At 36.0% G+C, this 15798-nt stretch overlaps 1 protein-coding gene across 5 annotated transcripts; it reads right to left on the reverse strand.

Annotated features, from left to right (window-relative positions):
• Nucleotides 1-324: 324 nt before the first annotated feature.
• Clc (clathrin light chain) lies at nucleotides 325-15727 on the reverse strand. Of its 5 annotated transcripts, XM_019060421.2 has the most exons (8): nucleotides 15557-15727; nucleotides 13587-13754; nucleotides 12096-12158; nucleotides 8676-8711; nucleotides 7667-7696; nucleotides 6524-6628; nucleotides 5193-5304; nucleotides 325-1397 (listed from the first exon to the last, which is right to left on the reverse strand). In XM_019060421.2, the coding sequence occupies exons 2-8, from the start codon at nucleotides 13741-13743 to the stop codon at nucleotides 1214-1216; spliced, it is 687 nt and encodes a 228-aa protein (XP_018915966.1). In that variant the 5' UTR covers nucleotides 13744-13754; nucleotides 15557-15727; the 3' UTR covers nucleotides 325-1213. The 5 variants fall into 5 exon arrangements, with proteins under 5 accessions (XP_018915966.1, XP_072153750.1, XP_072153749.1 ...); XM_072297649.1 differs by lacking the exon at nucleotides 12096-12158; XM_072297648.1 differs by lacking the exon at nucleotides 7667-7696.
• Between the last annotated feature and the right edge of the window lie 71 nt (nucleotides 15728-15798).

A 15798-nucleotide genomic window follows, 5' to 3' on the forward strand; every position in this document is an offset into this window, starting at 1 on the left:
TCATGGAGCAACATCTTTGCTCAATATGCCGGCAAATTGAATGAAATCGAAAGTGTCTATTTTGCCTGAAAATTGTAGTGCCACATGCATCCAAATACAACTTACCAACAGAGAATGCAGACAGAAAGTATGATAAAACAAGAATGACTAATTTTCTTTATTTTTAGACAGTATATGTTGATAGATGTGGTTTTGAAAAGAGATCTTCTTTAGGAAAGGAAATTTTTGCATCATTAGAATCCTAATTTTAACTTCCAGAGAAAGATCTTTAGAGTACACAGTACAAAAAACTCAATTTTAAGGAACGTTAAAGAAAAAGAAAAATTATATCAGTTTTAATACTGTTATATTTTATTATTATTATTTACTTAATTAATTTAAAAATATTTATACTTTTTCACTAAAATATTCATAAAATTTAACGGTTCTTTCCATTATGTTAACAACTCATCTCTTATATAATGATTTTTGTTGAGGTTCAATAGTTCTACTGGGTGATTCAAGCCACACTTTCTGAAAGTCAGGTTACTGAAATATGTAACACGATAATACCAGAAAATGGTGACCATAAAAAGGCATAAGTACAATTTCAAAGCCTGGTAATAAAGTTAAGATAAAATCAAAATACTAACAAAGTGAACAAAAGTTCTTTGACCTAAATCATTATTCAGCCGTTTGGTAGTATGAAAATAGACAGACATGCTCTGAGAGATCAATGAAAATGACTTGTACCCTAATAATCAAATTATAAGTTGGACAAGCCACAAATTCTATTGAAAGATTGATATTCAGCAGTCACGGACAACTTTTGAGTGGACTTTTTTTTGTTACAATCGTTAAGCAACTCAAATTTTTTGAGGCCAAAATGATCTCTTTAAAGACCACTACTGAACACTTTCATCAAAGGCAGATCTATACACTCAAACAACAATTGATTATAGATTTTCTTAAAAGTAAAATTTTGAAATGGTGACAGTGTTTACAGATCACAAGAAATATAAATAAAATCTGGAATGCAGCGTACATCCTTGGACACTTGGACTTTCAATTATACATATACATATACATTGTCCATGGATGAAGCAAGGTTCATGCATATAACATAAACTATGACTTAGGATTGAACAATAAACTAATAGTGTTTACAAGTATAGAATCGATAAATACAAAATTGCATATGAAATACACTTTGGGTTGGCTGTGAACGATTCGACTATGCAGTTTCACCTTTTTTCAGGGGTTGTTGTTTTAATTGCAGGATGATAGAGCGCATGCGTGAGGTATCTTTGCTGGATCTGCTGGCTTTTGGGTTGAAGTCGCAAAGTTTAGCTATTCTCTCCCATTCAGTGCCAGGTTCGATTTCATCAGACTCGGCGACAAATTGCTTCTCAGCATTTCTGGAAAGGAACATTATACAGATCAGTAAATAGGTTCGCTGAGAATGACACCAAATTATGGGAAAGAGAGCCTGCAATTAATTGGTATACCATCAGTGATCCCAAGCATACGGATTTATCCGTGCCGTGCGGACACTCCCTATTCCGACACGTACAGCGTACGGACAAAAACCTTATGGGAAAACGCTTCCCTATCTTAAAATATCCGTACGCGTGACGTCACAGAAAGACGCAGCAGCCAATAGCAACACGGAGAACGGTAGTGCGTATGGATCTCGCACACGGTGCACCCGGGAACACTGTATACCACTAGAATGATTTTCTAAATGAATTCAGAGGTTATTCTCGAATTTAGATTATTTTTGTGAACACTCATCTTTCATACCTGCTGCTTCGTTTCGATGTAAAAAAGGCAAGGTTTCCTTGAAAAAACCCTCCCTTTTGATCAATTGATATCATTAATCAAGTGACTTATGCAAAAATTACATCTTTCTCTCATGGAACCTGCTAATTTCTTTAAAAAAGGGTAAGTTTCTACTCACAAGAAGATCTGGTATTTTACAATTGTCCCGGTGAAACAAAACATACTCTCATAACAACTCTCGTGATCATTGGTTCACTTATCGGAATAGGCCCTTGATTCATCTAAAATTTTGCTGAACATGACTTCATGGGTGAAAACCATTCGCAAGGAAGAAATATTTCGAAACAAATATGATAAAGATTTCTTGTTATAACTTTGAGTAAGACTATTTTCCTCTTTTAAATTTGGAAATTAATTAAAATTATTTATTTTCATTACAATATAATTTTGGAGAGCCACGACTTTTGGAAACCAAGTTAACACGAACAAACTAAAAATTGCGTTCTAAAAACCACTTTTAGAGGTAGAGCAATGATTGGACGAATTAAACCAGTAACATCTTAAATAGACTTACACTTAATTTTCTCTTGATATTTTATTTTTCAAAAGTAGTTAAGAAAATAAAATATGAGAGAAAATTAGGTAACATGAAGTTGTGCTGAACCAGTTAAAATAATCTATTATCTCTGAGGAAAATAAAGAAGCGAAAAATATAAAAACGCCATTCAATATAATATGGATTACATTTTGCAATAACGAACCACTATTTCTAGCTCATTTTAGAAACAACATATGTGCCATTGGTTTCCCTATGCGGATATGCGTTTTTATGAAAGAGCCAGAGATAGTGGTTCCTTATTGCAAAATGTAATCCATATAATACCGCCCAGTTTCAGGAGAACTTTCAATAGACAACCTTACAGAATTAAGCATACATTCTGTGTTACAGCATGCATTTAACTTACAGTTCAGGCGATGTTTATAATACGATAGCGATCTTGAGGAAAAAGGTACGGTGAACTCTAGTGAGAGTTGATTGCAGCGTATTTTTGGTCGCTGATCACAAATTTTTGGTTTTCCAATAAATTTTCCTTGAAGAATTTCTTCTTTTCTCTATCACTACATTTTCAAAAATACTATACCATTTTGCTGTCTAGATAGTGTGTAGCATAGTAGAAGGAGAAAGGGCGGACTTGATGTTTTAGCATTTTCAGCTTTCAACTATCTTAGAGTCCTTGCTGAAAAAGCTAAGCAATTTGAGTGTGCCACAGAGGATCAGCTCTTCTTCTACAGCTTCTTGCAGCTCATTTACAAAGGTAAACACACATTCAAGAGCTTCAGATCTTTCGTCTTGCTTTAAAACTGCCTAAACGCATTCTGAATTGGCTCTAAGACGAGTTATTTCACAGTCACAGAAGTGACTAATCACATGTAGTGGGAAATCAATGTAGGGAATCAAATTTGGATCCACACCCTTAAAAACACCTCAAAATACCTTTTAACCTGCTTTTATCTTAAGGAGATTTGTTCCGGGTCCCTGGCGAGGTCAAGCTGGCGGGCGATATATCACATCTGTCCAGTCAAAGATTTCAGCAGATTTTGACATTTCAGCCAAAATAAAGGACGTTAGCTTTGCACGTGAGCGTGAATTGCAAAATTTAGAGAAATGAAAGCAAGATTCTTCTGGGAAAAAAAGTTGCACACGATGCAGTGATTGAACTCGGTATTGAATGCAACGTTTTTTTCTAAGACAAATCCTGCTTTCGTTTCTGTACATATTGCGATTTTTTTTTGTTGAGAATGATTCTTTAGGCTCATGCGCAGGAGCTATCATCCTGTTACGAATTTTCACTTAATCAACGCCAATATATAGTGCGCCAGTTTGACCATGTGAAGAACCTCGGTTGAATCACCTTAAATTTTCTCTCATAAATTCCTTTTTAAATGGACTACTATGCATCCACTAATAACTTGAAAACAATCAACAAAACAAATTACAAGAATCATTTACGAGAAGAACTAAAAACTTACGAGACCAGGTAAAAACAATGGGAACTTGACTACACTACAGTGAGACAAATAGTGAGAAAAATAGAAGGAGAAATACTTTGACTCAAAATTTTTCAGAGGTAAACAAATGAAGAGAAATCATTTTGTTAAAAACTTGACTTACATAGCAGATTCTCTGGTGTAGCATTGGAGAAAATAAAGCAAATTTCATTTAAAATAAAAACAGAATCTTCACGAGTACAAACAGTGGCGTAGCTTGAAATTCTTGATGGGGGGGGGGGGGGGGGGGGATCAGAGAGCTCTCGAGAGACTGGGGAAAGGGGTCTATCAGTTAAAAATTTCTGAAAACTAGGGCAAATGACCTTCTTGAGGGGAATATTTTGGATCATGGAGGGGGGGAAATGGCGATGCTTGACCCTAAAGACTATCTATAGCTACGCCTCTGTGCTTAAAATGTATTAATGATGAAATGAGGAAAAACCATATATCCTTGTGTGAACTTTCAGCCACATTTGCACATAATGCGAAATGATATTAGTGAAATTTTGTGCGATTTATCTTGAACTATCAGAACAATCCTTAGCGTCTCATTCAAAAATATCTAAAACTTCCTATTTGAAAACATAAGGTGAGAGCTGGAATTGAGATACACTCTAAGATGGGCTTACTTCTGGTTTTCTCACCGAATCAGGTTGAATTTAGCATGTTAAATACAATATGAATCAAATTGTTTTCGACATTGAGGATTTTTATATTTTGAAGCTCCTAGGTCAGAAGGAGCGACTTTTAAAAATTCCCCACAACTTTTTCCCCAAAATCTAAAAGGAATCACCCTGAAGAGGGGCAAGAACTCTAGGAGCTATGGAAGTGGTGTGGGACTTTTGGGTCACCCTGTATAATATGAACTTTTACATAGAGTCCCTTTATACCCAGAGTTAAGACAACTCGATTATCAGCTGACTGGCAGCCGGCCTTGGCTGGCCATGGAGGCCGAAACGAGTGCACCCAAACGAACGATATTGAGGGATAAGGATCAGGAATCCTGCGATGTCTGTCACACAAAAACAACAACATCAACAAATTGATCAATTAAAAAGAAAATGAGATTAGTTTTTGAATAATCTTTTAATCTATTTTCATTTTGGACCGATGGAAATAAAAATTTACTCTTGATAAACCACAATTAGGTAATATTTTCATTATTCTTGTTCACACTCGAGGTACCGCCATCTTGGTGCACTCGTTTCGGCCTCCATGAGCGAGAACCAATCAGAATTGGATTTTTTTTTAGGCCACTTTCAGCCCAACCAAAAGTGAGTTGTCTTAACTCTGGGTATAAAGGGACTCTACTTTTTACTAAGCTCTTGGCAATGATATTTTGAGTTTTGATTTTAGGTAAGTACTGAAGACAGCACACTCACCGGTTGGCAGCTTTGGTTTTAGCGATTAACTCTTTATGATGTTTATACCACTCCTCCAACTCTTTTTTCGCAGCAATCCTCAGTTCTTCTTTTTTCTTCTCTTCTTCAGCATCTGAAAGAAATGAAAAACTAAAAACGGAGCTTACGCAGTACCACAGAAACCATAAGCTACTGATGTTAGTTTAAATCATACCTGACAGCATTTCAAAGCTTCCCTTCAGATTTTGATTTACTGCCATACTGTCAAACATGTTTTGTAGTAAATATGAGATCCCCCCCCCCCCCAAAAAAAAAAGGGTTAGAGAAATTGTATGATATGCAAACCCTGGGACAGACCCAGGACTTCTCTATCATCCCGTAGTTTGTATATGAATTGCTAGGATTAAAAAGGAACACAATTTTACGCAAGATTTCATGACACAGCAAACCAAAATAAATGTTTTCTGAAATTCCAGCTGAATATCCCAAGTCTGCAGGGCAAGACGTCTTTCCATTTATTATAGTAATGCTAGAGACCTGGTGGCATATCAACTCTTCTTTAATTCTCCAATTTGAGTTGCCAGGGCGCTGCACACTGACACCGTTGAATGACTTACAGGCTACCTCTAATGCTCTATTTTATCCTGCAAAAGGGAGATACATTTTTTTGCGATTTTTGACAGTGTAAAAAGTAAAAATGCAAGAAGTTAAGATAGACTCAGGACTGAAGCACTATAAAAATTATGAAATCTCCGGGTCTTAAAAGGTTATTATTCTTCCTCAGAACAGAGCAAAATTTAAATTGAAGGTTTGGAGGACAAGGCGCATAAGAGCAGTTTTTGAAAAATTGAGAATTAATGATTTCAAGTAAAACTAGTCTTAGTGCACAATCTGTGGAAGATTCGCTCTCAAATTTCAATTCTTAAGCATCAAAAGGTCAGTTTGAACTTTCTTTCCGCCATAAGGATCCGTGTAATTTTGAAACTTCAAACACATATTTAAAAAAAAAAAGAAAACACATACTTCTCGAAATAGCAAAAACTGCACTTATGTGCCTTGTCCTCGAAGACTTTCAATTGAGGCACTTGATGCAAAAAGGGCACTTCTCGATTGCGGTGTTTCAGAATCTCTGTTGCCAATTAATCCCTTGGAGAAGACTTAAATGGGTAATTTAATAATTGTAGAATCATAAGGAATATTCAGTAGAATTTTTAGTGAAATGGATGTATTCACTTTCCTTACAATGAATGGAATATTAGTAGAGACTCTGTAACACGACAACCGAGAAATGCCCTTTTTGCATCCAGTGCCTCAATTAACGAACTATTAAAAACAAGCACGAAAGTTAATACCTTTGATTTCTAATCTTTTCTTTTGCTCTTCCCGCCAAATTTTGATTTTTTCTGGTTCTTCACGAGCAACGGCAGGTTTCGTGGGGGGCGGGGTGGAAAATAATCCTGTGAAAAGGGCAAAAGCCATCAAAGCATTAAAACTGAACCATTGAAAAAAAAAAAAAAGCTCAACATGTAGACACTTTCTGCACATTCAAACTGATCGATGCTAGAATTTCAATTTTAGTTGTAACATGCCCTAAATTATTCGCCCAACAATTGCACAGCAACGCTTTTTGATTACATTAGAAGCAAAGTTCACTCCCTATTAAAGCAGATGTATGAGATGTATTTATACTACAACACTTTGAAGGATGATCAATTCACCAACGTTCACATTCTTATTCCAAGCGCAAGCCCAAGATATGATGCAGCATAAAATATTTTAAAGTGAGTGTATATTAGCATAGCTTGTTAAATAGCTAATCATATGATGCAAAACAATCCTGTACATAGTATGAGGGCTTACAGAGAACACAGTAAGAATTGGCAGTTGCCAAGGAATATCTACTATGATTTTAGATATTACCGTGCAGAATTACATCTTTACTTGGTGTTTTTGAAATTTAAGCTATTTTTTTGAGCTTTGAAATGACAAAACCTTATGAAGAAGCAACAGAATCCAATGCAAGGTGTCTGGCATAATTTTCTTCCCCTTCTACCTAACTTTCCAAGTTTCCCCTGACTCATGGATTTTACGTCGCTCTGCATTGCTTTGATTCTCCCTGGCATTCTTTTCCAAATCAAAAGTAATGCAAAAGTAAACATAGCTCAATGGAAAGTACTGGTACAGATCAGTAAGGGCTCAAATTTTCCCAAGGGAAAAATTCACTACAGATCCGCAAAGAGCGCTGTAGGGCTGAGTAGCGCCGTCAAGTTATGCAAAAAATCACAATCTTGCATGAGAGTTCGTGGTTTGCGGGAGTTACTCCTGCTTGCCCTTTGGCCAGTCAGAGAGACTCTGAGTTGACTTTCCCGATTTTTCTAGTTGCTAGACATTCTGATACAAGTGTAGAGGGGAAAAAAATATGAGAGTTAAAGACATAATGTGAGAAAATGAAGAAATGAGCGTCAAAAGGCAAGCAAAAATAGAGAACAACTTACTCCCTTTGGGACTGATAGATCGAGGAGGTGCTGCGAAAACAGAAGAGAAGTCATTAAACCATTAGAAGGATAAATAGTCAGATGAAATAGAGATGCATGAAAGCTAAGTGAAATACGAGAAAAATAGCATTGGTTAATGTCTAAAATAATTTAAAAAATTAGTCTCATTTTATGAGGCAAATACTCGAAAACTTAGAGGGTTTGAGAAGTCATCCATTAATTACGTAACATTTCATTTACGGCTCCTCAGTAACCATTTATCCCCTGTAATGATCCATAATGCTACGGTCAATACACCACTGCAAATCACCTGCTGCTAATTATGAGTGCCTGCCTCCCATTCCATCCTTAGTTTTCCAAAAATGTCATGCAGAACGGTTAAATTAGTTGAGAAGGTTCAAGCTACTTCAGGGAATGACGAATATTACAGTCAAGAAACAAAAAATTAAATCGTACAATTTTTCAGGTAATACTCTTTGGAGCAGTTTTTCACTTCCAGTAATGCAAGGTAATGATTGAGGAGACATTCGCCCATCCCTCAAAATGCTACGTAATTTTTGGACATCCCTCAATGTCTGGTTTTATGCTCCTTTCTGATTATTTCAAAAGATAATTTGAAAGAGTAAGATGACTAGTTCATTAAACTAGACTCTAGACTTTGTTAAATAAAAAAAATAAAAAAAGTATTGGCCCCCATTTGGTTCACTCTGCATGGGACATATTTTCTATGGAATCTGTCTAAAATTTATAAAGATATACAGTGAGGAGCACGTAAAAAAAAAAATAGATGATGTAGTTGACAAATCATTGGGAAAAATGAAGTACTTGTGTGTTCATTTCTTGGTGTCACTTTGCTGGCATTGGGTTAGACAGATGTTCTGTAACACTTTTTGGTAAATTTTCTGAACTGAAAATTAGTAGGAATATATTTTTTATGAGTACTTGTTGTGCCAGGATTCCCTTCAAAAACTCTAATTTATTTAAAAAGATGTTAAAAGCAAAGACTTACTTGTTTTAATATCTGGACTCATTGACCGTAAAGGATCTGCATGCAGATTGAAAACAAATATATCATTAGATTAGAGTAGATTAGATTAAGGCGAAAGGTTAGATTGTGAAGAAGAACAGAACGCTAGAATAATTCTTATGGAATTAAATATTGTCATTATTCCCCCGCCCCCCCTTTCATTGTGGCATATTTCGGTTGTGCTTCAAACTTATGTGGTGACAGAGACAAGGTATGCAAGATACACAAATGGAAACTTTCCACATCAGTAAAACCTGCCGCAAAATATTGATCCATATTGTTCTGAGGATGGACTCTTAAACTCAAAATATGTGTTGTCCCAAAAATGGACAATATTTGGTATATTGTCACACAAAAGAGAAGGAAAATAACTCATGAAATCAGTAATTACAAAACGCCCGATAATAATGACTTTTCAGAACCGTTGATTGGCACACACGACTCATACACCTAGGAAACATAACAGCTTTGCTGCAGCTTAGCCTGTGTGTGAAACTTCCTGCCTATTTTTTATCTTTACTTTTTAAATGATGAGCCTATGATGGAGTTCTCGACAAAATTTGTTCAATTATTGTGATAGTTGAAAAAAAAGTACCAAACTGTAGCTTCATTGCCTTTAGCACATATTAGCTGTCAAGATTGCTGAGTTGATAAAAGACATAAATCAAAACAAGTTCATAACATTTAAATCCAATCTTTTGTTCATGATTTGTAAGGCATATGTCAAGATTCTGCCTCTATTCTATCACAATTGTGTGGATTTAAGCCTTTAATTTGGTGAAGAATGCTTCCACCTCGCTACGCCCTTAGATACATCATTCCTGGACGTTAGGTGCATTATATTTTTGACATCATCCTCCGGGCAGATCATTGAAATTGCTAGACAAAGATGACAAAAGGGATACGGAGGGATCCTATTGGTGGAAGCTGGTGGTTGCAATGGACAAAGAGCGTGGGTGATGGACTAACAAACGGCAACCTACAAAAGACCTTATAGTTAGTCCATCATTATCTCCTTCAGTGTACAGGAACCATCCATTTTAACCAATAGGATCGCTCAATACTCTCTATGTCTTCCTTATCTATCAATTTCAACAATCAGCCTGCTGAACTTCTGTTCCCCTGGACGCTCCTGACTTTATTGAGCTATTATTGAGATATTAGCCACAGAGTATAAAAACGGTGAAACTCCAAAACCATACATCTCTTTTGCAGTGATTTATAACATCTCTGCTTCCATTTCATTTTTTTGAAGGAGAGCAAACCAACATCACTTCATGAAGTATTCGCAAAATTTGCTTCGCACAGAGAAAAAAAATCACGGATGTTTCGAAAAATTGAAAATGAGTGGGTAATTTTCAATTTAAACAATCAAGTATGACGGGAGGTTCACAACCTTGCAAACTGAAATATGTGGTTTGACAGCTCCGCCATCGATAGTGAAAAACCAACTTACGTCTTACTTAAGTTTTGTTAAAATTAGACCCAGACAAAATAAAGACTACAACAGATGCAAATGAAGTTAAGAGAGAAAAAAAAGCAGATGCAAAAGCTAGCCAGTTGTGAGAAATGAGTAAGCAAGTGAGGAGGTGGTCAGTACGTTTGACAAACAAGTATAGACTCAGTTTTCTTGAAGAAGTAGTAGTGATAAAACAATTATCTGAAACTTTGAGGAGCAGTAAATTTTACGGTGAGATCATCTAATCTATATTCCAACTATTTTTTGGTCAATCATGAAACATTGGAGCTTTCAGATTTGAGAGAAGGGAAAATCTTACTCCATAAATCAGATATGAGGGTTTGGTCAAAAAAAAAAAAACAGTTGGTATAATCGATCAGAGTGCATATTTTTTGATATGTTTTTTCTTTAAAATATTTGTTTCAAATATTCGTATCATGAGTCAATACTTGATGAGATATTAGCGGTACGTGAGCATGCCACATGCATGCTTTGTTTTAATTAATCCATGCTACGCAGGGATCATAGTTTATGTACTATGTTAGATCCCCTTAGACTACTCAGTGGCAAAATCTCTCATTTTGCTGGCAAGCGCACGGTGACAATCGAAGTCTTCAAAGAATTGGTGAACTATGCAAGTAAGCAAAGAGTGCCAATTTTAAAAATACAAGTACTCCGAAGAGATCAAAAAACGTAATTTTCAGTCTCAACGTTAATTGTATAAATTCAGTTGTGGCTTATTGAAGAGATTATATCCTTGCTGACTGCTCATCACTCCGCTTGCCAAAATCATATGTTAAAGTTTTTACATACTTTTCCGAGGTGTGCCAAACACAAGCCACGTGGCACTGAGGGGCAATCAAGTAAAAAATACCAGGCACGCAAAATGCTACCTGACGATGAAAAAACTGAGTATGATTCTAATGATCAATTTGGATCTTAGTAAATTATGAGACAATGACTTCCTGTTTCATAATGAATTCGTAATTTTCTTTGCAATTTTGCAGTAATGCAAGTGCCTACAACTATTTTTCTGACTCATGTTCAAGAGGTTCTGCCTTGCAGTTGCCGAGTCAAATCTGCAACTATCTGTAATTGGGAAGAATCTTGTACAATAGTAGTAATGAGCAGTGTGTTCCTAAACGAAACAAATTTTTTGTTTATTAAGATTAGAAACTTCATACATCTTTGGTAGGATATGAGGATAAGCTTACCATCTTTGAAGCAGTGCCTGGATATACAGAAACTATTTATTCAAACTAGTTGTCCAATTTTCAAAACCTCTTATATCCCTTACTTTTATAGAAAATTACTACCATTTTTCTCCTCCTAAATACATACAAATGCCCACGTTTTTGTGGAAATTATTCAATTTACACGCAGAAGTGAGCTGGCCTTTCAATTTTTAAATCCTCTTTGCAACCTTCCAATTATGGTTCCCTAAAAATTTGTTTTTGTAGCCTTTTCATTTTTGCTTGCGGCATGCCACTTGCATAGTCAAAAGGTCTCTGTACGCCTGGACTATGTTTGAAATGGTATATCTGTCATTTTTACACACCAAGCCTTACATCTTGTTCTTGATAATCAACTAGATTTATGTACATGTTTCTTTTCTTCTTTAACAGATTGTATCACAGGATTGTATTTGTACTCACATTTCTTTTTCGCCCGATGTGAATTTTTTTTTGATTGTCAAACTTAAAATACTATGGCCAGCTTCGCGGCGCGCTTCCGGAGATAGTGCACTAATGTTTTAGCTTCCATTTTCGTTTTTATTTTCGTTCTACGTTTTACTTTGTAATTCACCTGATGATGGTTGATACAGCCGAAATGGCCATAATGTTTTAAGTTTGACAACCGAAGAAAAAATTCACATGGGGCGAAAAAGAAATGTGAGAACCAACTAGATTTAGCATATAATTTTTTCTTTTTTTTTATCTTACCCTCATCATTTGGTGGATTTTGAGGCCTTTCAGTCTCTGCAGGTTCTTCAGGCGTGGAATCATCTGGACAAAATATTTAGGCAATGCATAAAAAGCATACAAATAATGCAAAGAAAAAAAAACACAACAAAACGGAACAAAACAAAAGATGGAACTGAAGAAAAACAAAGAAACTATGTTCATGCATGCTTCTTCAGAATATAGGGTCAAAATAAAACAATGCTAAATTAAAATGAAATGAATGAAATTTCCGCTTGAGGAAAATCAGAGTACTATATTCTGATTTTCATTATTCTTAAGAGCTTGAGAGAAATCTTTCTCCTTTTCTGTCATTATCACTACCAATGGTGGCTCTTCTAATCTTTTGGGTTAAATGTTTTTTATGCAGATGTGTGTAGTAATGGACGGTAATGAGCTGTTGTTATTATCGGCTGTTCAGATAATGTGGTCCATGGTGATTTCCTCGAGGAATCAGGAAAAAATTGGACGTTTTTTGGGTAGTATTCATAGTTGTCCCTTACACAGCTCCTCTCTTTAGGAAGCCCCATATAAACGGTGAAACTACCAGACCATGTATCTCGGTTTGCGACGTTGCAGACTTCCTGTCCTACTTTGTTTTTTAAATGGAAAACTGCTCTAAGTCAATCCTTAAACTTTAGTGATTTTTCTTCTCTGTGTAAAGAAAACTCCATGAAAAGTTTTAGAAATGATATTGATTAGTTCTCCTTCAAAAAGATAAAATGGGAGTGGAGATTTTTAAACACCGTAAATGAGATAAGTGGTCTGGTAGTTTCATCATGAATAGATTTACACTGTTATTAAAGGAGGAAATCCTAAACATTGCATCACAAAATGGATGGTTTTAAAGAATCTGACAGTGAAATCGAACAATGTAGTTTCGGAAAAAAAACCCTTGGAAGGGATTACAATGACTTGCCTCTACAAAAAATAAAAATTCTAAAGAACAAAGTTTGCAGGTTCTGAACATCTTCTGATTCTTGAACACTTGTCTTCTGATTCTGAACACTTATGTGCATTGGGTAACTAATGGCACATACGTTGTTTCTAAACTGAGCCAGACATTGTGGTTCCTAATTACAAAATGCAGTCTATTTCTCCTTAACATTATCTAGTTTAGAACAACTACAGCTATAGCAAGTGTATATTGTCTCCTTCCTCTTGGTTGTATTGATAGAGACCTATTCGGGGAATCTCTCGGGATTAAATTAAATCCAGAAACACACATTTATTCTTGTTATTTAACAGCTTCCAAGATTGAGTGTCTCTCAGAGCTAAAATTGGACATTTCAGAACTAGTTAGTCTTGAGAAGATGAAAACCTGATTGAGATGATGCGTAACTTTCAAGGAAATTAAGGGTAAGATCATGGAAGGACAACACAAGAGAGCTTTTTAAACCTATAAATGCATGATCTCACATGCAGGGAGATATGTTCTGAATATTCAAGGTTTACAGCAACAAAAGTACGAACCAATTGTACTAATTCCATTGACTACTTGGGCACTTGCGGGTACATTTGCTGGTTTAATTTCATCTTCCAGGCCTGCTAATTGATCTTGTTCTCTGGCTAAAAATTCTGCCGCAGGGTCTACATCATTCTCCTCAAAATTGTCTCCAAAGACATCCATAGTTTGTGACGCTATAATTAAAAAAGAAAAGAATGACTTCAAGAGTTCAAAAAAGAGAGGCAAAGAGCTACTAATTCTTTTCAAAAGAAGGAAATTGATTTTGGTCCAAGTTTTTCAAGTTTGGATTAACCGCATGTCTGCTTTCTCTACAAAATTGACTAAGACTGATAATTATAGGGAACCAATTATTAAAATAATCTTTGGGGTAAGAGCCAAGGTAAGTGAAATGAAAGTGTGCTATTTCAATAGAGACCACCCAAAATTGGACGTATTTCTGCCAAACAGAACTATGTACATTAAGAGTTAAGCCCTGAGATCCATAAGAATATATGCATACTTAACAGGGCTCACATCATAATGCACATAGTTCCGTTTGGCAGAAATACGCCAATTAACAAATCCCGTGATCAAGTTGCTTTCATTAAGGCCTTGGCAATGAGTTTGCGCAGGGGGAAAAAACGACATTCAAGAATTGACTTTTGCAAAATTGGAACCCTGTTTCGAACTTCCACCCAAGACTGGAACGAAACCAATGCAACTGAGTGTTTTGTCGATTTTAGGTGCTTAAATACGGGGTTTGAAAGGTAAGAATACCCAACATAGCTCCTATGTGCCTGGTTTGTAGATGCATTTTCAGTAGAGGCGTCGTCAGCTAAGTTGACGGTTGTTTACTTTCGGTTCGCAAGCGTTTTCTCATCACTACTATCCACATGAAAACATCAGACTCTCTTAGAAGCAAAAAAACAAGCTTAGATAAGTTTTTTAATACTTTCAAACCTTGTAACACCATAATTTTTAGACACACAGAAATCATAACCACATAAAAGTCGTGAATCATAACTGATAAGTAGTTTTTTACGATACGATCATGAGGCGGATGTTTTCAAGGTGGATAGTAGCGAATGCTGCTTTAAGCAGAGGCCCAAATTCGTCGTTGGTGCTTGCAAACCGAAAGTAAACAACTGTCAACTTAGCTGACGACATCTCTACTCATCAAGTATGTACGATTAGATAAATTAATCAATGTTAAAAGGGGAGCATTTGAGATGCATACGTACATTAAAGTGGAAAGCGATATTTCCATGATACTTACAGGGAGAGTTTCGTATTTAAATAGTTTTAACATTTACCAGATTACAGCTGACATAAAAAGTCTATTCCAACAAGCTGAGAAGCCTCCCCCTATCTCTATGTAATAGTAAAGTGAAGAAACCAAGACAGAATGAAGCTGTAAGAAAAATAATGCCTGAGAGGCAGAGAGAACTAGCGGTAATTTCAGCTAAATAGGGATTTAACTGGATACTAGGCAAGAGTACCTTCAGGATATTTGAAGGTTGAAAATTCAAGACACGGTTAGATCAGTGGTACCTCCCCTTTCACGCCTAAGCGATGGTGCCATTAATTAGACCTTAATGAATGATTACTTGCGAATAAATGTTACATGAAGTGTCTTGATAAGTAAAAGATGTGGTAGATGTGGTGACCTGCTAGCCGAGGATATATTATGTGCTCTTTGCTTTACAACATGCCTGACGATCTAAATCTACTCTCGACGCACTGCATTGATTTAGATACTTATGTTCATAGCAGAGGATGAAGTGGTGCATTTGCTAGAAAGGAGGAATGCCAGTGAATACTCTCAGTGGCGCTCAGCTAGATAAATTGAGAGTAAAGTCGAAATCAGTGCGTAGAAATATGGAATTAGACTAAATTCCTGAAATGAGGTTAGGTGTAGAAATTCATATTGATTTGTGAAGAAAATTAAAAATAATCAGGGATTGTTACTACGACTAATATAAAGTAAGAAACTTACGTGGATTTAGGGCTTGAAAATATTAGTAGTGATCTTGATTCAGAGTATATGTTTGAAATTAAAAGATGTTTTCGCTGCTTGCTGGCTCTTATCAGTGCGGTAGGTGTCAATCTGTCAATCGTGAGTCGTGACGTAGGCTCACCATAGAGTGAAGGAGATGATGAAACGGATGTGGCGTCAAAGATCGCACCACCTTCTCATTCGACCGTGGTCTGCTAACCAATCAAAACTTTCAGGCAGAG

This window comes from Bemisia tabaci, chromosome 3 (assembly GCF_918797505.1).
Source record: "Bemisia tabaci chromosome 3, PGI_BMITA_v3".
Lineage (NCBI taxonomy): Eukaryota > Metazoa > Arthropoda > Insecta > Hemiptera > Aleyrodidae > Bemisia > Bemisia tabaci.